Source organism: Lemur catta, chromosome 26 (genome assembly GCF_020740605.2).
Source record: "Lemur catta isolate mLemCat1 chromosome 26, mLemCat1.pri, whole genome shotgun sequence".
In the NCBI taxonomy this organism is placed as follows: domain Eukaryota; kingdom Metazoa; phylum Chordata; class Mammalia; order Primates; family Lemuridae; genus Lemur; species Lemur catta.
Genome location: NC_059153.1, coordinates 7197318 through 7219338, shown reverse-complemented (window position 1 = coordinate 7219338; position 22021 = coordinate 7197318). Strand labels below are relative to the sequence as shown.

General features: G+C 46.4%; 1 protein-coding gene across 1 annotated transcript in view; it reads left to right on the top strand.

Annotated features, from left to right (window-relative positions):
• The window catches only part of PRDM5 (PR/SET domain 5), an 83549-nt gene that overhangs the window by 56896 nt on the left and 4632 nt on the right, over window positions 1-22021 (top strand). The window contains exons 13-14 of the mRNA XM_045537354.1: window positions 5435-5520; window positions 21547-21651. Of these exons, the coding sequence (XP_045393310.1) occupies window positions 5435-5520; window positions 21547-21651 (191 nt within the window). The remainder of the gene's footprint in view (window positions 1-5434; window positions 5521-21546; window positions 21652-22021) is intronic.

The window sequence follows — 22021 nt, the reverse complement described above, 5'->3', positions numbered from 1 at the left end:
GAGAAAAACAAACGCAGAAACATCAGGCGCTGCCGAGACGGGAAACATTGTAACAGCACAAAATATCTCCCGGATTAACAGTGAATCCTGCCTGTTTTCTCTCCCTCAAAGTATCATAAAACCCAGTTTCTTACTCTGGAGGAACTTTGAATAAGTGCACTAAGTCGTTAAATATGAAATGTCTGATTCCAAATCAAAAGTGTAGTTTATTATGTTGATATCTCAAACAAGAAGCAGTGCAGTTAACCAAAGTCTGTGCCTAAACTATCCACACAGTTTTGCCATTTTAATGGCAGCTTGTTCATGCCAGCAGCAAAGAAGCCTGGAGAGGGAGTGGTGGTGAAATTGCAAAAGGCGTTTTCCACAGCTTGTTGAGAATGGAATATTTTTCCTTGCAAGGAGTGGTCCAAAGCCCGGAAGAAGTGGGAGTCAGTTGATGTAAGGTCTGATGAATACGGTGGATGGCAGAGAGTTTCCAAGTCCAGCTTCTGTGGTTTGAGCAGCGTTGTTTGTGTGACATGTGGTCCAGCGTTGTCTTGCAAGAGGATTGGCCTGTCTCTGTTGACCAATCTCAGCTGCTTAATCACAAGCATCCTCATCATTTCATCCAATTGGTTGCAGTAGACATCGCTGTAATCAATTGACCAGGTTTCAAGAAGCTGTAGCAGATAATACCAGCGCTGGACCACCAAATAGACACCATCAGCTTTTTTTACTTGGTGAATATTCAGTTTGGGACTGTGTTTTATCACTTCATCTTTATCCAGCCATTGTGCTGAATGCTTGCGATTGTCAAAATCCATCTTTCATCACGTGTCACAATACACTGTGAAAACGGTTCACCTTTATGTCGTGACAGCAAAGAAAGGCAAACGTCCAGGCGATTTCTCTTTTGACACTTGTTTAATTCGTGTGGAACCCATCTATCCAGCTTCTTTACCTTGCCTATTTGCTTCAGATGGTCCAATATTATTTAAATAGTAATGTCAAACCTTGCTGCTAATTCACGCGTAGGTTGAGAGATGAATTTGCTTCCACTACAGCTTTCAGCTCATCGTTTTCCACCTTGGTCTCAGGTCGCCCACATGGCTCGTTGTCAAGATTAAAATCACCAGAACGGACCTTCTCAAACCATCTACGTACTGTGTGTTCTTAGCCTCGTCCTTCCCAAATGCTCCGTTGATATTTCGAGCTGTCTGCGCTGCAGTTGGTTCCACGATGGAACTCATGTTCAAACTTCTATCTATAGTTTCACAAAAATGGCTCTAAAAAATTTGAAAGATAATTATAAGCCAAAATGTGCATTTGAAAGACTGAGGATGTACCTTCACAATAAAAATAAAACAAGAAGTGTCAAAATGAAATGTCAGAGATATCGACTGTCAAACTTAGTACTTAAGGAAATCAGACATTTCATACTTAATAGACAGATACCTCCCCCCCCCCAAATTAAGTGAAACATCTAAAGTGAACGTTAGGTTTTTAATGTTTGATTGTGATGTAACTGTGATTTATGTTATATGTGATTTTAATGGATGGAATAGGGAGTAACATTTTCCTTTTTATGGAAGGTTAAGAGCTTCCTCTTACAGCCCCTCCTGTAGGTCCTGTCAGACGTGACCTTTTAAATTGAAAAAGTCCTTGCAATGTTGCTTGCAAGCTATAGGATTTTACCGGATACAAGGTTGGTGTGACTGTGATATCTTTTATGCCATGGATTTCTCCCTAACGGGGGTCCCCTATTTTCTTACCAGTTTCTGTGCAGTTTCTCCAGTGAAAAAGGGCCATGCCCTAGTCAGGGGCAAATGAACAACTAAACATTCTTGAAAGAACCTTTTCTGGATTTTATCTATCATGTAGATAAGTATTTAAAAAAGACTTGAAAGAATACTGTTAATTTTGATAACCAAAGGATTTTACATTAGTTTGAAAACTGTTTTAGTAGCTGGACTCTAGTTGTACGGTGAACTGTGTAATGGGATTGTGTAGCTGAAGCTTCCTGTTCGAGAGCCGTGGTGTTAGGCTTGCTCTGTGTCACCGTGTCCCTGGCCCCGGGCACAGCGTCTAGCACAGCAGCTGTGTTGTGCATGAAGAAACGGTTTCAGCAGACCACGGAAACAATGCTGTGAATATTAGACGTAGGTGGAGGAAGGACAGCAGTGGAACATAGATTCTTATTTTGGAAATTTTCTGGCTGAAGCTAAAAGACACACAGTCAACTTGGTACTTGTTGTCTTAGAGTAGCCACTTAAACAGCTTCACATGAAACACATAACCCAGAGCAACTGGCTGTGGAATAGCGGGTGCTCTAAAGAAGGAAAGGAAGGTCAGCTGAATCAGATGTCATCTAGAGGAAGCGAGGCTTTCGAGACAAAGTGTGGCAGAAGCGGAGAGTAGCAAAGAGAGAAGTAGAGAGAAGCACAAGGGCCTGAGCAGCAGAGCCGCGCCGAGGGCAGGTGTGCTTGGAGTGCCTGGAGGGGTGCCGGGCAGGGGTGCCCGGAGGGGTGCCAGGCAGGGGTGCCGGGCAGGGGTGCCGGCAGGGGTGCCCGGAGGAGTGCTGAGGGCAGGGGTGCCTGGAGGGGTGCCAGGCAGGGGTGTCCGGAGGGGTGCCGGGCAGGGGTGCCTGGAGGGGTGCCTGGAGGGGTGCCTGGGCAGGGGTGCCTGGAGGGGTGCTGAGGGCAGGGGTGCCTGGAGGAGTGCTGAGGGCAGGGGTGCCTGGAGGAGTGCTGAGGGCAGGGGTGCCTGGAGGAGTGCTGAGGGCAGGGGTGCCTGGAGGGGTGCCGGGCAGGTGTGCCTGGAGGAGTCCTGAGGGCAGGGGTGCCTGGAGGAGTGCTGAGGGCAGGTGTGCCCGGAGTGCCGACGGCTGCTGGCACCATTGCTGAGGGTGCAGAGGCAGCAAGTAATCGGTGAAGCAGGAACAGAGAGTTGCAAAGTTCGGAGCCAGCCCCTGCAGTCTGGTGGTCTGCTCTGTGTCACACGGCCGCCCTCTCCTAGGTGCACTTGGGGCTGAGGGAGGTTGGGGTGAGGTGAGGGCAAGAGTGGAGTCGACAGCGTTCCACTCGGCGTCAGTGATTCTCGGAAGATGTCTCTGTGCCATACTTGCAGATTTCACGTCTGCCTGTGCGTGCTAGTGCATGCGATTGTGGAGGGTGGAGGGCAGTTAGGGAACAGGGCACGTGTGTTATATCCGCACATCAGATAATAAGTCTACAATAATGCCCCGAGACATGATGTAATTGCATTATGTTTGGTACAGGGTGTTTTTATAGCCAGGGACTTACATTGTTCAGGATGCTTGAAACACAGGTTCCAGCACAGAACAGACGAAACCAATTGAGTCGAGCACTGGATTAGTCCACATAATTCCACCCCTGAGAATTCTGTGTGCCTACATTTCATTGTACTCGTAAGGATGGGCAGTGGGGAAGAATAAAGCACTTAAACCAGTAATTGCTCCTAAAATTTTAATTATTGTCCGGGCTGGCGCTGGCATCTGGGTTTCCATGATGGTCCTGGCACAGATTTCTTCTCCTGCGTGAACAAACGGTGCTTGTGCTTCTCTTTTATTTGCTTTGTCCTGTCCCCCAAAGGCTGCCCGTACGCTCACCCTCCCAGGCTGCAGCCTGGCTCCAGGACCACTCGGACGTACGTGGTTATTTCGCTACTGTGACAGCAGCGCTCATGACATTGAGTTCTGCAAATCCATTTGTCTCTCTCCTCGTGTTATTTTTCCTTATGGAGTCATGCGGTTTTATTAGTCCCCTTCCCAATGCTAGGCCCAGCGAGCTGATGGTTGTGTTATAGCGTGACACGGATCAGGGTCACGCCCTGTTCTGCCGGCAGTAGTTAGCTGTGTATTATTTAGGGAGGCCACGATGAAGAGGTGGGGACAGCCAGGAGAGGACAGCTGATGCAGCCCCGGGATCAGTGGGCTCAGTCGTGGCCTCGTCACTCCACACCACTCTTAAGAACAACTGACGACTCCGGGAAGCTTTTGTTTGCATGGGTTATACTACAGCTGTTTACCATATTAGAGAATTTTAAAATATTTACTAGTTTGTTAAAAATACCAATATCAGTCCCACTACATGTTAACATAACATACTTTGATAGCAAATAACTGCACTTTCCAAACCAGAAAGCATTTAGTGAGGAGGAAGACGTTATTTTATATTTCTGAAAATCACTGTCTGGTTTGAGAGGAGACGGCTGGATTCTAGAGTCTGTTTCTTCGTCCTGCTGCAGTAGGTTCTTTGATTGCAGAATGTGGAGACAGTCCGGCCCCGCACAGATACGCAGTTAGAAGGGAAGAGTATTTTAATAGTCTTTGTCAAAGCATTTTGGATATTATTAGTTATTACACTAAAACTCAAAGTGGTAGCTTTTTTTAAAGACTTGTTGCATGACCTGAAATTATCTCAGCGAAGTTTTTCTGTTACAGTAAAATCGATTGTTCTGTGTTGCACTTTGGATGATTTTTTTTTTAAATGCGACGTGTATGTGTGTTTGCTTGCCGTAAAAAATCTTGGCTGTTCTCTGAATTATAACATCTAGGGGGCAGAGGTGCCAGTTGTATCAGAAAGTACGGATCAGTTGTTATCTAGTGTTCTAACCACCAAAGGTTCTGTTTAACACACATGAATTTTACGAAATTAGTCTGAAACTCATAATCCTGAGACAGATTCATTTATATGAAACTTAAAATATCAATGGACCAGGTAAATAAAGACCCCTGTAACAAGCAGTCTAGTGACAGAATAAATTGATTACTATAAAATATTTTTAACAGATTCTTTTTTTTTTTTTTTTTTTTTTGAGACAGAGTCTCGCTCTGTTGTCCAGGCTAGAGTGAGTGCCGTGGCGTCAGCCTAGCTCACAGCAACCTCAGACTCCTGGGCTCAAACGATCCTCCTGCCTCAGCCTCCCGAGTAGCTGGGACTACAGAAATGCGCCACCACACCCGGCTAATTTTTTCTATATATATATTTTAGTTGGCCAGATAATTTCTTTCTATTTTTAGTAGAGACCGGGGTATCCCTCTTGCTCAGGCTGGTCTCGAACTCCTGAGCTCAAGCAATCCACCCGCCTCGGCCTCCCAGAGTGCTAGGATTACAGGCGTGAGCCACCGCGCCCGGCTGCAGATTCTTAAAATTTAGGAGACTTACTTTGGGCTCAAGTGTTGAGAGGAATGTGCGGTGAGTCTCCCACGGGGGAGTGTGGTTTGCGCCCGAGCCCTGGACGTGCCGTGGGCCGGGTGTCCTCCCCAGGGGGACGCGGGTTTCGGGACAAGGCTGTCCCACCCGGCCCGCGGGGGTGTCTGTCCGGCAGTGCCTGAGCCTCTTGCTGAAGCAGCCGGGGCCGTGCGGTGGCCGGGACCTGAGCTTGCGGCTGGTGGCCCGTGCTGACTCTGCGACTCTGTTTCCCTTCATTGTAGGCGAGCGTCCCTACCAGTGCCCCTACTGCGAAAAAGGGTTCAGTAAGAACGACGGGCTGAAGATGCACATCCGCACCCACACCAGGGTAAGGCTCTCGTTCTTGCCGATCAGGTAAACCACACTTATCTCAAAAGAAATGTGTATTGAGCTTTCCATGAGACAATAAAGGCAATCTGTCTGAAATTCTGTTTACATTCATGGTGGACATTGGAGGATCTTTCTAAAGGCAAAACAATGGAAAAGAAAAAGAAACAGAAACTCAAATCCCAAGGGTTCCCCATTCTTTGAATTGTGAATCAATTTTCAGGAATCATAAAGGACCAACTGCCGGATAAATAGACTTTAACGTTTAACGTGTAAAGGGTTTATCTTTCAGAATATTCACCGACAATGGGAACATGTTCGAGTAGAGGCCAGTCTGTCAGCATTTGGCCATTAATTCTTATGAGCAAGTACATTTACAGGAGAGGAGATTCCGCTCTTTGAAATGACAAGGAGAGGTGGCAAATGGGGACCCGCGGTTCAGTGCTTTGCGGAACGTCCCCAGCACCGGGTTCCGTTCGTCCTCCGAGGCCCCTTGGTTCCTGGCTGTCGGCTCCCGCGCTGGACGGCTGTCCTGCTGTGCGTGACTTTCCCTGACTCCAGCGTCTGACTCTCTGGCCTCTAAAAGCACGTGAGCAGCTCAGCCGCCGTCCAGACACGACTCCCAGCTCTGTTCACGCGGGGGCACAGTTAGATGCTTGCTGTGGGCTTTCCACCTGGATGTGTTGGGCTGTTTTCCATAGCTGTCCTCAAGTTTGCTCTGCGCACCTTCTCAGTGCGCTCTCGTCCTCACAGTTCCTTTTCCATTTGGCCTTTTAAAAGTGATTGTGGTCTGTACATAAATGACATTTTTTTTCAAATTTTAGGAGACGTGCATAATTGCCTTTAGAGCAATTCTAATTTAGGCCTCTCCTGGATTTTACTTTTCTACCTTAGCTATAAAATAAAAACTTTAGAGAAAACACGTAATAATAATATCTTTCTCAGTATAATATCATTCTAGACTTCCACGTCAGTTCTGTAGTGCATAAAAGAGGCCGTCTGAGGTCCTGTTGAAGAAAATACTCTAACTGTCCTTGTCATGGCAAAGAAAGGAAGTTTTCCACTCATTAAAGCAAACCCATCAGCACTTTTCTCATTCTGGTTTATAGTATGTTATGATTAGGAATGTTAGGAATTAGAATACTTCCTAAATGTAAAAATACTTCATAAACTATAAAGGATTAAGCAAATATTACTCTTAATACTAGTATAATTTAAATGTACAATATTCAAAATGTTTATTTTACAATGAGTATTATTAAAGGGGTTTAAGTTAGTTTTAGTTTAGTTTAGGAGGTTATTTTACACATGAGCAATTGTCAAAAAAGTATCAATAATGTATTTATTTAAAAGATGCCAACAAAGGTGCCCTGGTTCCTCTTAATAGAAACTAGTGATGTTAACCAAAGTTTGCGTATTATCTGTTTCATTGGATTACTGAAGATAGGCATGCTTTTACCATAGATGAGGCTATTTAAATCACTGAGGGGAAAAAATACTTTCTGGGTTTTCTCAAGAAAGTGTGCTATTTCCAATTCAATTTGTTTTTTTTTTTTTTTTTACTTTGTTTTAATTTGATGTTATTAGTGAGAATAATACACATAGTTCAGAAAAATGCAAAAATAAACTAAGAGCACTGAGGCTCCTGGCCCTGGGGCAGCTCCAGCCCGGCCGCCTCCTCGCCGGGGTCTGCGAGTGCAGGGCCTTGACCACAGCCCGCGCCCGAGGTAGGTGATGCCAGTTGCTCAGCTCTGTGTGTGCAGTGCCTGAAATCCATCTCGGCGTGTTCTCAGGAGCCGTGGGTCATCTGGAAATCATGGGAGTTATGTTTGTGCTGTCTTAGACACCTGGAGCCAACACAGTTGCTCAGTGAGCCGGGGCACAAGCTCGTAAATAGCCATTTTCTAAACGTTAGGTTCAAAGGAAATTGTTGTTTGTAACCATTTCCCAGAGAAAGCTCCATGTCTCATTTAATTACTTCTGATTTCAACACAGAAGGCACCTGGACCCATTAGAAAGTTATTCCAGAATCTCTGCATTTCGAACACCACATAATAAAACACCCAGGTTAGCTCACACAAGTTTCAGGGTTCTAAGGTGACAGCTCTTTTCAGCCTTGTTTGTAGGAACAGCCAGGTCAGTTCTTGCAGAATTAAAATGGAATTGCCAGTGGTTACAAGGAACAAGTCTGTTGTGTTGTATACTCTGTTAATTTTCTTTCATGAAACTTCCCGTCCCAGATGCTTGGGTGGTTCAGGTTTTAGGTCTGGGTTCAGCAGACCTTTGCCCTTTGCACTTTCCCCCAGCACTTTGCAGTGGAGCCAGCGGCTCTGAGCCTGTGCTGGGGTGGGTGCGTGGGCATCGGGCATTGCTGGGTTTACCTAGGGGCTTTGGGTGGTGCGTTGATGGAGCGTTTGAAAACCGTCCAAAAGATTGTGACCAGTACCTCAAGCTGATGAACTATGCGGGTGCAGGGAAAGTGTGATGTTGAAGGAGAAAGGAAAGAGTCCGTTCTATGCGGATCAAGACATTAGGGCGAGAGGAGTGAGGGCCACACGCAGACGGGAGAGGAAAAGGCGGGAGAGTTCCCCACCTGCGGGAGCACTGCGTGGGGTCCCCGTGGCCTTGGCTAATAACAGAAAATAATCTCCTAAGGGTGAACATCAGCTTGGATCCTCACGGACATGTTACGAGGCCTGGATGAAAAGCTCAGGATCGGGAGGCCAGAGCAAGGGTCTTGAGTCGGGGAGCGGGAGGGTGAGCAGATTTCGGGAAATGCTGGAGGAGGGAGGGTGGCACCTGAGTTGAGGCTGGAGGAGGACGGTGCGGCCAGGCCGGGCAGAGGTGGTGGCCCGAGTGAAGGGCGAGAAGCACCCGCAGGCACAGTTAGGGGGGCCCGTGCCTGTCACTCGGTCTGGGGGTACCTGGGGAAGGATGACTTGAGTAGAGACAGGCAGGGACTGAGAAGCTGGTGCCGATTCTGTGGCGTGTGTTTGGGTTGGCTTGGAGTCGGAGTGACGTGCTCAGCGCTGTCCCTTAGAAGGGTTGCTGCGAAGTCCCTCTCTAGTGAGAACGGAAAGAGGCAGCTGTCACGTAAGGGGGGGACCTGGCAAGGAGCCGTGCTGGAGCCAGGCGAGTGGGGACCCGCACCAGGCCCACGGGATCTGAGAGTCGGGACACGCATGCAGGACAGCTTTGCTGGCGAGGTGTGCACGTGTGCTGCGTGCAGGTAGTGAGGGAGAGGGGAGCGTCACAGATGACCCTGGGAGGGCCGAAGAGACACTTCGGGATGTGGGGTGTTCCCCCATGGCGTCGGGAAGGGCAGCGGGTAGATCCAGGGCAGAAGTGCGGGGAAGGGAGGGTGGCCGGGTTTGGTGCTCGGGCACTCGCCGCTGTTTCTGCTTTTGTATCTAGCTGGGAAGAAGGGATGAAAAACCAATTTTATAACTTTTAAAATAGTTTATTATAATTTTAGAGAAAATGTAAAATTTCTTAAAAGTTTCTAAACTTCATCAGCTTTTGTGCTAGGGGGACAAGAGGGATGTGGCCCATGCCCACCGTTTGAAAACATCTTTGATTTGACTTTGGAATAAGTAAATCTTCTATCATTTCTAGAACCCACGTATTTCTTGAGGAATTTTGCATGCTTTGCCAAGCAAATCATTTAAGATAAATGACTTTAAGATACCATTGTATTATATTTGGCTCAAAACATATACCTGCGTGAAACTGAGCATTCTTTTTCCATCACAAGAAGCTGCTTTTCCTTTGTAAAAGGGAAAATCAGACCATTTGAAAAATTGTTTCCTTTTCAAGAGCTGACAGCATCATTTCCCCTTTTCTTTCTCTTCTTTGCTCTTTTGTGAAAACGCTTTCTGACGGTCAGCGGACTTGCCAGAGCAGCCTTTGTTCCTACTCTGAGTGTGACGTGTGCCGTGGGCCAGTCTGTCCTCTTAAAATCGCCAGCAAAGACAGTTTTACATTTTCTAGTTCAGTAGACTTTACTCTTCTGGCACGCAAAGTGAGGCTCCTAAAATAAGGACTTTCGGTCTACGTATTGTACTAGATCATGGTGATCTTTGGGTTTCTGTAGGCTTTGTAAGAGGGGAAGATTTAAAATAAATTGGATTTCATTCTCTCGACAGATTCATTGGGTTGGTTAATTATCCCTTGTGAAAATAGACAAACCTCTTTTGCGGCATTCAATTCTGTTTCGCTATATTTAGGGTTACAAGAGTAGTGTTATATTGATGTGAGAGACTAAGCTGAGCCCCGAGTATCAAATGTTGTTTTTCCATGGAATTTTTTAATGGTATTTGCCTTCTCATCCAATATGTCCCTGCCCAGCTTGAGGTGTTTGGGTGGAAAGGGAAGCTCGTGCTGCCGTATAAACACAGTCCGCCGGAGGAGCGGTGTGGGGAGGCCGTCTCCGAGACAGTGCCAGTGGCCCGTCCTCCCTGGGGCACGAGCTGCTCTTGGCATCAGCAGCTGGAGTCTCACATCCCTTCCTGGAATCCGAGCGGGGCGCAAGGGTGCCTGTCCGGCCCCTCCGAGTTGCCTGGCAGGGCCTGGGCAGAGGGTGTCGGAGAACAACTTCCTCCCTCCGGCTCAGGGAGCCCCCCTGTGTTTCGGGGATGTCTGCCGAACTCCTCTGTGAACTTGGTTTATCCACAAAGAGTACAGTAGAGCAGTTTGCAGATTTACCTAAAATAAAACTCCATAAATATTTAGCATTTAAGCTCATTGTTGCTTCAGCACCACTGTGTTATCTTTAGACTTTAATAATATACTCCAGGACTTAAAGGAAAGTACATGCTGTCTGAAATACATAGAAAGAGAGCTTTTCTTTGTTTTTGAGATAGGCAATATACAATTAATCTTTAAAAGAAATGAGTGCATTCTTCTTAGAAAAGCAATCCATTTTTCTGTACTACTTTCTTTTTGAAGCAGATTTTTATATTCATCTTGCACTCTCTTCATAGTTTTAATTACTAAAATACCACAAGAATCTGGAAATAACTATTTATATGAAGGTCCTGCTAATATATTTCAAGAACAATGCTGTATTGAAGTTCATGCATAATTTTCTTTCTTCATAAAGTCACACAGTTCTATTTTCATGATTTGTGTGCCTTTTTCAATTTTGAATTGCGTTATTTGTTCGTATGCATATTGCAATAATAAATAGAGGAAAGTAGGTTAATATAGTACATAAAATATCATTATTGGGTCCCTGCGTGCCGAGCATGAAGACAAGCAAGACCCTGTGACGTGGGTGTCCCATCTCTCGTTGCAAAGGAGGGTGAGTAGCTTGTCCCATCTTAAGTCATCGATGCCACGACCAGTACCGGCAGCAGCAGGACTGGAGATTGGATCTCACTGTCTCTAAAGACCTTGTTCTTTATTACTGTGCACACGGCCATCAAGATGTTCTGAACAGGGTGGGTGGGATTTCATGGAAGACAGTTTTTCCACAGACCAGCGGGGGCAGGGGAGGCGGAAATGCAGGCCGGGTTCCTAACGGGCCGCTGACCAATCCCAGGCCGCGGGCCGGGCGTTGGGGACCGCAGTTCTAGAGCATGGTGGCCCGTATCGCATGAACCAATCCTTTAGAAAAACCCTAAGAACGCTGGCGTCAGTTTCTCACTCAATGAAATAACAACTTGTCGCTGCTACAGCATCTCTCGGGCCTGCTGGGCTTCCCCAGTAGCTGGGATCCGGATTCCCGTTCTGACGTCTGTTACTGATATTTTGACCATTTCCTTTTGTTTGGGGTTCACTGCTATTAATCTATTGTGATCCTTTCAGGATATCAAACTAGCTTTTTTTTTCATGTTAGGAGAATTCTTTAGCTGGTTTCTTTTCGTCTGAAACCTCCTCTCTCAGCTCAGGGCTGGTAGGTTTGCGGCACACCTGTCCTCCTTTGCTGGCAGCGCTCCTGCTTGGTGAGGAGGAAGCAGGGTCTCTAGGTGGCACTTCTGTGTCCTTTTCCAGATGCTTGACTGGCAGGAGAGGGGTGGATGCACTGAGACTGCGGTGCCGCTGTCCCCCTGCGGTTGTTGGGGTACAAGCCAGTATTGGGGGACGTTCGTTTGCATTGGTGGGTGGGTCCCCAGGCCACTGTTGGAAGCTTGGGCGGGGGCTGGGCAAGTCCCTCTCCATGGAGGCGGCTGGCGTGACCTTGGGTGGCCCCTGGGTGCGTCGTGGGACCTTGGCTCAGAGCCTAGGCAGGTCAGGAGACCTTGGCCGGCACCCACATAGGTTGAGGGACCTTGGTCTGCGCCCAGGCGTGTCACAGGACCGCGACCCGTCGTGGAGCAGCTCGTAGGACCGTGGCTGGTGCCTGCACAGGGCCTGGGCCTTGGTGGCCCCTGTGTTGCTGCGGGACCTTGGGCTGTGCCTGGGCAGGTCACAAGACCAGACTGCAGCAGGGTGGCTGTCACACCACAGCAGCTGGTACAGCTGGGGACATGCGACGTCCCTCTCGGGAGTGGCAGTGACTGGGGCTCTCTGTCCACACAGGTCCCACCTTTTTTAACCTTTTATGCTGAATTTTTGTCAAAACATTTTATGACTTTTTGAACAAATTCAAATCTAGCCAGATCTTTGCCAGGACAACTGTGCACTCCTCACCTGTGCAAATAGACAGGCTGTTTTTCCAGCATTTTTGGAGTTTGGAAGGGGCAGGTATCCCACGAGCCCCCTGCCGTCTGTGCGGTGGGCTGACCCGGACACGGATTGATAGCGATGACGTGAGTCCTCCGGCTCCTGCCGCTCCCTGACAGGCTTGTTTCACCTGTTGACGTAAACGTGGCTGAAATGAATGCTCCGTTGGCGACGAGGGAATTAGCTGCATGTGCGATGGCACCGTTCTGCTGTGTTCTCGTTATTGTCAAAATTGTGCAATGGGATAAGTATGTTATTTCTTGAGCATGAGCGATCCCATTGCTAAGGCTCAGCATTTGCATAATTCCTTTCTCCTGCAGACCCCGGTGTCAACTTTGTGGTTTTATTCAAAGGTGGATTATACTTGCCACCGTCACATGTGTCAGAAGTGGGCAAGTCGAATGAATTCAGCTGTGAACAGGTTAAATGCTGCTTAAATGTAAAGGTCTGTGACTGTGCTGAGTTCTCATTTCACGTCGTTCTCCTACCTCATCCGCCCGCGTTGACGGGGCATTTGGTGTTTGCTACGTACCACATTTCAGACCGGGTAGCAACAAACGCTGAAGGTTTTGAGTAACTGCACTTGAGTCCATCTACTCCATCCGCCCTGGGTTTTCTTTGCAAATCCGTTTTACTCTTCTTGAGGATGAGGAGCACATTTTAAACCTTTCTGTTTTCCGCGGTTCCTGATACAATGTCTTGCTCTATAGTCAACGGAGACTTCCGCTGATGAGCTTACTCTCAGTTACATCACGTAATCATGGAAATTCTCTTGATTGCTGTCAGATTGCCTTTGTAAACAGAGCTTGCAACAGTTAAACTAATTGGTATGTAAGCTTAACGTACTTGCTCAAACAGGAAAAGACCTTTACAGAGGACGTAGTTTTTTCTTCCTACATTTGTCCTGTATAGTGGATTAGTGTGTTTGAGACTGTAAATTTGTCAGGAATGTTTCATTGGTAAATAAATGAAGTTCCCTGCACCATGCAAAAGAACTTCGGCTATCATACATTTCTAAGACTTGCTTTGATTTTCATTAGCGAAATGTTAGCATAAAACAGAAGCAGTGAAGACAATACATGACAAGAGAACCAAGGTAGTTACATCAGTGAGCTAAGCTGTTATTATACAAATCTGAAAATTTATTATTTTCATAGTTGACTTCACTTTGTTATTTGAAACTTAAGATTTTTGTCTCAGACACTATATGCATCTTTGTGTGTAGAGGGATGTGTTTGTGTAGGTGTGACGTATGTTTTTATCTTTTCTATATATCTCCTATATATATATATATTTTTTTTTTTTTGAGACAGAGTCTTGCTCTGTTGCCCAGGCTAGAGTGCCGTGGCGTCAGCCTCGCTCACAGCAACCTCCAACTCCTGGGCTCAAGCGATCCTCCTGCTTCAGCCTCCCAAGTAGCTGGGACTACAGGCGTGCGCCACCATGCCCGGCTAATTTTTTCTATATATATTTTTAGTTGGCCAGATAATTTCTTTCTATTTTTAGTAGAGACGGGGGTCTCACTCTTGCTCAGGCTGGTCTCGAACTCCTGACCTCGAGCGATCCTCCCGCCTCGGCCTCCCAGAGTGCTAGGATTACAGGCGTGAGCCACCGTACCCGGCCTCTCCCATATTTTTTTATCATATTTACTTCCATTACATTCTTTTCCAGCTCTTTTCTTTATATTTCCTTATATTTTCATTATAATTTGCATTTCTATTTCAAAGTTTGATTCATAGTTTTTTAAGATGGTGAGCATAACTTTTTTCTTATAATAAAATCTTCCTGTTCATATGATTCATAGTCTTTTGTAAGATTTCGGAAAATAAAATCTAAACAATTAATCATTATGCAGGGAAAGTATAATTTCCCTTTAGATAATTTAAATAATAACACTTTCACTTAACCAGCATTCCTTTTCTTTCAAGGATTACAAAGGACACTCTTTACAATGCACAAGTCTAACATTGTTCTCAGAGTTCTTATCGGCAAATATATTTTCAGCCCCCTTTATAACTCTGTGTGTGAGAACAATGTTGCCGCACGAAAGAAAGAAGGCCTGCTCCCATTCTTAGAGCTGGTGTCAGACTGTGTCGCACGGGATCCTTTTTAGTAGCCAGTCACTGGGCTTTGAGTTTTCTGTTCTTTGTCTCGGTGCTGTGCTTCTGTCCGAGCTAAGGAGTTGCCATTATTGGCCCAACGGTCCCCAAATGTGTCTGCAGATCAGAATCCCGGGGTTCAGGGCTTAAAGACGCCCAAGCCCAGGGCACAATGCAGACCATGAACTCGCAGGCTCTGGGGTGGGTCCCAGGCATCGGTGCTTTTCGAAGCTCCTCGGCGGATTCCAACGTGCAGGCAGGTTCGGGAGCTTCGACAGGCACCGACTGAGCCTGATCGAGGGTCAGCGTTTTGGCCGAGCCAGGGAGTGTCGTCCTCTGGGGCACTGAACCTGGCAGCAGGAAAGCAGCAGACAGAGCCGGGATTCTGCCAGCACGGACGGAGGAAGGGAAGGGGCTTCGGCAGGGAGCTGGCAGGGTTGCTCTAGACACTGTCCTGAGATTAGGAGCGCCTCATTTCAATCTCTGCCCTCTCTACCCGGTGGCATAACCTCGGTGATATTTTTAAGCTAATGTCTCCTCATCTGTAAAGTGAGAATAACCATAGCGAATTTGCAGCTTTGCTTAACAATTACATGGGGGTGGGGGTGGGGAGAAGCTTCTAAAAGTTTCGAGCGCTTCGCCAGCCGGTGCAAAGTGGGCAGCTCGTGCACTGGGCAGTGGTGGCAGAGTGTGAGGAAGAGGAGGAGGAGGAAAAGGAGAAGTTGTTGCTGTTGCTGCTGCTGTTGTAATTGTTACCTTTAGGAGAATTCCCTCAGAGCATGAGTGGACCGGATAAGAAGTTCTCGCTTCTCATCTCACCTCGCACCTCGGGGGCTTTTAAAATGCCAGGACCTGGCCCTGCCCGAACTAATTAAATCAGGCTCTCTAGGGGTGAGCCCCAGGGAGCTTCTTAAAAAGATTAAAATTTCGAATGTGCAGGCAGGGCTGAAATGTACTGTACTAGAAATCAGGAGTGTATGAGGGAGAAGTTCAGTGTGGTCCGTTTTGACTCACTATTCCAAATGGACTCTTCAGGGCCACCCCTACAGCCCCAGGAAAATAAGGCTTTTGAGCTGGATTGAATGACCCTCCGCTTGCTTTATGCCAGACGAGCTCTTCTGTCACCTCTGGGCAGGGCTGGGGCTTTCTGGCTGCCGGTCACTTCTTCCCTTACATGCATCATTCCGTGGGCCTCGAGAGGATTGTTTAAAAAGGGACCAGGTGCCTCATTGCTGTTTAAAGATTTTTATGCAACACTTTAATCGAAAAATTATATCCTATGTACTATGCTTATTTTGGGTTTTCTATGTATGGATTGTGCAATCCGTTTTCCTAGTTTATAGAAAGTGTGTTTTCCATTAGCTACAAGGCAAAACCAGTTATGGATGTGTTACGTAGAAACCTGCTCTAAATATCCTCCTACCTTTCCGTGGCTTCCTGAGAGTTGTAATTTTTAGGTGCATTGTTTACGAGGCCATGGGCATGTTTTGTCGTGTGTTGAAAGCTCACACCAGCTATGAAAATAAGACGGTGAGTGAAAAGCCACGAAGGCCGTAAACATCTGGGAAAGAAGTTTTCTAGACAAGGCTGCTTGTTAGAGGGAAACTGTGTTTCGACTGTGTGCAGCTGGTGGCACAGGCCCTCTGAGAACCAGGGCCACCGAGAGGCACTGGTAGGGGTGTGACACGCTGCCCTGCGAACTGTCCCTCGTCCCCGTCGCCCTGCGCAGCAGGAATGCCTGGGGCCAAACTCACAAACCCTCCTCCAAATCTCACCTGCAGTTCTGTTGCCAGTGGGACGTTTTATAAAGGCAGGTCATCGTTATCTTGGGGTCACCGCGCCCATCTTACTGCGGGAGGGTCGCTGATTTCACCCGGCATCGAGGGAAGTGGAAGCATCTGGAAAGACTAGAATGGGTTCCACAGTCTCCGCCGCGGAGGGTGTGCGCTGCTCTGTGCCCCGTCTGGGGAGGTTTGGCAAGTGGGTCTCGCCGGGTTGCGGGGTGGAAAGAGACAGACTGACTGTGTGTGGCCATCCTCACCCCGAGGCTCCAGGTTCCACCTCGGAGATTAAGAATCCGTTTTGCAAATGTGAGCAGGTTTGAGAGTTAAATGAATTCTTCCCAAATCCTTTAAAAATATAATGGAGGCCTTTTGTTTATAAGTTGCCGATTTTGTCTATGTCACAGTTTGTAGTGTGTCCACTAAGAGATCAGCTACTGCTTTAGCAGCAAAAAAAAAAAAAAAAGGGGGAAAGTAGAAATTTATAAGATTTCTGTTTATTTAGAAATTTCATATTTAGGAAATTCATACCAAATTTATGCTTCTTGCTTTTTAAAGATGTTTTTAAATTTAGAAATAGGAAATGAGGCTGGGCACAGTGACTCATGCCTATAATCCCAGCACTTTGAGAGGCCAACGTGGAAAGATCACTTGAGGTTAGGAATTTGAGACCAGCCTGGGCAACATAGGGAGACCCTGTCTCTACAAAAAATAAAAAATTAGCTGGGCATGGTAGCACATGCCTGTAGTCCCAGCTACTCGGGAGGCTGAGGCAGGAGGATCGCTTGAGCCTGGGAGGTGGAGGCTGCAGTGAGCGAGGCTGACGCCACGGCACTCCAGCCTGGGCAACAGGGCAAGACCTTGTCTCTAAGGAAAAAAAGGAAACAATCATCTGGCAAAGGATATCATTTTTCTGAACTATAGTGGGGTAAATATTAATAGCTATAAAATAATTTAGAAAAAGTAACCAAGTGAAATTAGTTGGGAACAAAAGGTAACTGTTATATCCTGATACGTCCTTGTGTGTGTGAGAGCAAGAGGCAAAGCCGCACTCCCATATCTGACTCCTGTTTGCCGAGTTTGTTCTCTGAATTGCATTTGATACTCAGGTTGCTCATGGGTAAGGTATTTCGTTACGTGCGGGCACTGTGGCTTGGTTACAGCTTTGAGCAAGACAAACGCGCTCCGTCGAGTGTGTTCACTTAGAACAGAGCAACGGAAGAGCTAGTGTTTCACTCTCTGGTTGAACCTTGTCTTAAGCAAACCTGGGTTTATGTAGATGCAAAATACCACAGGTTCTAACGTTCCTCACCACATCTGCCCATTTTCTCTTCGTTGCTTACTAATTTTTCTTTCTTAATTTTACTGGAGTCGGGCTACCACTGTTATGAAAGAACGTGTCCAGCATCTACGGCTTCCTGACACCTTGACCTTGGCCTCTGACTACCAGAGAACGAGCTCATTGATTGTGTTTTCTGTTTCTCTTTGACTGTGGCCTAATGTAAACCATAGGAAGCAACCACAGGGACTGTTTAGATATGATGCACCTACTGTATACAGATAATCTGCCCATGGTTCATCCTTGGACGGATCCCTCCAACAGCCCAAGGAGGAGCTGTCCTTGTCTTTGGTCAGCTGCGTAGTTTGGGGCATGATTTGTACCTTTTGGGAACAATCCTTAGCTAAACTGCCAGAGAGCCTCTACTGAATTTCTCTTTCAAAGGGCTTCACGTTCAGATCCCTCCAAGATTCATCAAAAGTGTAACTTTGTTTTTCCAGAACCCTCTCAAATGCTGTTGGGATTTATTAATTCAGTTCATGTTGACAAAAAATATAACATGTGAAGTTACTTTTCTTTTGTATTAGCAACACAAAAATATGACTTTCTATTAGCTATATCGCAGGACACAGAGCTCTGAAAAGCCGACCTTCTGAATGAATCCTGACAAACGTCGTTTGATTAAAGCCAGACTGATTAGACTCCTGATTAATTCTGCCTCCGATAGATTACACGATTTAACTGACAAATAGATTGCCACCACTTAGCAACGGTGCCCAAGTTATGCTGACAAAGGACAAGCTATTTGTCAGTTAAATTGCATAATCATTCAGAAACAGAATTAATCAAGAACCTCTAATCATTTTGTCTCCAGTTAAATCCAGCTAATGAGTTGAAAATGTGTAATTTATGCTACCTCTTCCACTCTGACAGTGTTATAAACAATTTCCATAATACTTTATTGAATCATATTTTGTGCTCATATTAAAAAATTTTTGTGATGGAGTGAAAGATAGAGGAAGAGCAGTAATGGAATTAGGACACGATTAATGTGAAAGTGATTTGTGAGAGTTCGTATGTGGGGGAGGAGTGGGAGAGTCCTCGGGAGTCTGGCGGCAGCAGACACACCTGCACAGTCCGGCCACACACACCTGTGGCCTGTCGCCTTGTGTCCTAGGGAGGGAAGCAGGCGCCCAGCCTCGGCTCTGCTGGCCTGGATGATGTCCTCAGCTTTCTGTGTCACATGGTCCCTTTCAGTGTCAGCCACCATGGGACGACCCTGACCACCATGGTCCCCGGTGGGCTTTGTGACGAGGGTGGGCATTGAAGATTAGAAGTCGAAGTTCTCCTGCACCCTCGCACTTACGCATGGATCCTTCTGGGCTGGAGAGTCAGGACTCGGTATGTTCAGGAACACTCTAGAGACAATGAAGACTTTCTCTGTGATTTTCAGAGAAAGGGGCAGGAATGGAAGCAGGTGTCTCCCTGACCTTATATGCGGTTCCACGCAGCCACTCTGTGCCCTTCCTCTGTCCAGCTCCGACGGCCACGTAAGGGTTGCTGTTTCCTTGACACGGCTCGTTACAGGTGACGAGAAGAAATCAGTAAGGAAAGCCAGGAGGTGGCAGGAAATGCACTTATTTTCTCCTGCCTCAGTTTATTTGGTTCTCTTAACTCTTGAGCTACGTGGCCTGGAACCTCTTGGCTCTGCCTCTGGTGTACGTGGGATTCTGGAACACGGATTTGACGACATTCACCACGTATCGGAATTCCTCTCCAGGGTGAGCTCTAGAGGATCTTCCAAGGAGCACCGTACAGTCTGACCAGTATCTGTCGGGAACTTTATTTCCTCCTGTGATCTCTTTAGGCACAGTGTAGACTCTGCTTAAGATCTGGGATGGAGAGTCGAGGTTTGAGGGGCAAACACGGCCACTTTTCACGTTCCTGGGTCCCGGCCTGAGAGTGCAGAGAACCTTTCTTGCTCGACTGACATAGAAATGTGATCGTGGGGCCATCTAAAAAAAATGTAATCTTTGAATCGTAGAAAAGTTTGGATTGAAATTAAAAAAAAAAAGGAAAGAAAAGAAAAGTTTGGATTAAAAAAATGCAGTTGTATGCTGTTTACAAGAGTCATTTCTCATATATAAGAATATAGACTGTCTGAAAGCAAAAAGATGGATATACCAGGCAAATAGTAATTTTAAAAAGCTTTTATTAGCTATATTACAACCACATTAATTTCAAGGTAAAAAACCATGACTACACATAAGAAGTCACTTCAAAGTTATAAAAGATCCTATTTTCTAAAACATAATGGTTTTAAATTTATTATACCCTCATGTAACTAGTGAGAATTATAAAAAATCCTATTTTCCAAGAACATAGTAGTTTTGAATTTATATATATATATATATATATATACTCATGTAACAAATGAGAGTCTCAAATTTTGCAAGATAAAGTGATAGATCCCAAGAATGCATCGAATATTGGGAGTGTGAAATGGTTTAACTTTGTACAGCTATTTGGCCATGCGTAGAAAAGTTGAAGATTCAGTCCCACTTCTCGATGTACATCCCTGACTGGGTCTCCCTCACTGAGTCCAATACATCCCTGACTGAGTCTCCCTCACTGAGTCCAAGTGTACATGCACGAGATTATGCGGAGCATCGTCACTTGTCAGAGTGAGCAGTTGGGACAAACTTAGTTATCTGTCACTGAAGACCATGTGGAAGTAGATCGTGGTATACGTCCATTGACTGTGATACTGCACAGTGTTAAAGATTGGTGAGTAGGAGCTACTTGTGTTCACAGAACTAACAGGAGGACTAGAAGCTCATGAAGGTGATGCTGAGTACATCTCACACGAACACACAAAAATATACACAGTTTGGTACTATAATACATATGATTAAAGGCAAAATAATACCATATTTGGCTTAGGGTCCCATCCATATATAGGTAATAAAAATATAGAGAAAGGCAAGGAAATGTTAAGTAGCAGGTCTGGGGCAGTGGTCATTCCTGAGCAGGTAGGAGATGCTACAGGTCGGAGTTGGGGTGCCTAGCTTGAGATTATTTGATTTCCTAAGCTAGCTGGGGGGCATACCTCTGTCTGTCTGCCTATTTACATGCTGTTTTGTTGGTCTGCAAAAAGTTAAAATTTTTTAATACTAAGGAGAAGATAGAAATACAGCTTGTTAACAGGAAACACATACATAACACTGCCTAAATCCAAAAAAAGTGTTAGAGCAATATTTTTAAAGGTATATTTGAAAAAAAAATTGCATTGCAAGTTTATTTAAATCTAAACAAAACTTTTTACTGATGTGCTAAGTAGCAACTTGCCAGCTGTTTGAATGGAACAGTGTTCCCTGATTTATTTCACAATTCAGTCCAAACTAAGAAGATGGTGATATAGTTAAGTTTGCAGCATCAAAGATGGCTAAAGATGGCTAAAGATGAACTAGGTCCTGGCCATGAGAAAAAAAGAGAAAAGATGGCTAAGGAATTTGGACATTTTTCTCTTCCTTTTGAGATACTTCTTTTCCTTAAGAGGGTTTTTACTGTTTTTATGATAAAAATGCCTCATTTTTAAAAAGCAATTTATATTTTATAAGAGAACATTCACCAGGGAAAAATACTGGGTAACAGACATGAAAATACATAAATCACAGTTGAGCTCTAGTTTTTAAACTTACCCCAAAATCTGTAGAAAAATTAGTTTTGAGGTTTTCCTTCCCAGGAATCCGTCTGAGATAGTAAAGGATGCATCATCCAGATCACAGCCCCCCCCCCCCCCCGACCCTCTTGGTATCTCAGGAAAGGGCTGTTTGCTGCCCCTCAGTGTCTCAGGGAATTTTTATGGTCCCTCTGAAATTGCCCAAGAGTTCAGTTTAAGTAGCTAGATCTCAGCACCCCCCAGAATCCAGCTGTGCAGAGACAGGACACCCCGGACAGAAACGTAGCACAGTCTGATGCCGAAACCGCGACCGGCTGCAGCTCGGAGTCTGCAGCGTGCGACAGACATTGGTCATTGCTTTTTCCCCTGAAAATTTAAAACAGCTCATAGCCTCCCTGTGAACCGACCGCAGCGTCCCCCAGACCTTGGTGAGTTTGCTTCCCTCCCTCAACACGCAGCTTGACGAGGGGGGCTCTGCGTCCGGCCACTCACAGGCATGTCGGGGTCTGTTCTGTTGCAGGAGAAGCCGTACAAGTGCTCGGAGTGCAGCAAGGCCTTCAGCCAGAAGCGGGGGCTGGACGAGCACAGGAGGACGCACACCGGAGAGAAGCCCTTTCAGTGCGACGTGAGTTCGGCTTTTCTCTTCTCTCTGTAGCGTCCTCCAGTAACGGGAGGGTGTGTGTGTGTGTGTGTGGGTGTGCGTGAGTGTGTGCGGGTGTGTGTGTGCGGGTGTGTGTGTGTGCGCGCGTGTGTGTGTGCGCGCGTGTGTGTGCGTGTGCGGGTGTGTGTGCACGCGGGTGTGTGCGGGTGTGTGTGCGTGTGTGTGTGGGTGTGTGTGTGTGCACGCGTGTGTGTACGTGTGCATGTGGGGGTGTGTGGGTGTGTGTGGGTGGGTGTGTGTGTGTGGTGTATGTGGGTGTGTGGGTGGGTGTGTGGGTGTGTGTGTGTGGTGTATGTGTGTGTGTGGGGGGTGTGTGTGGGTGGGTGTGTGTGGG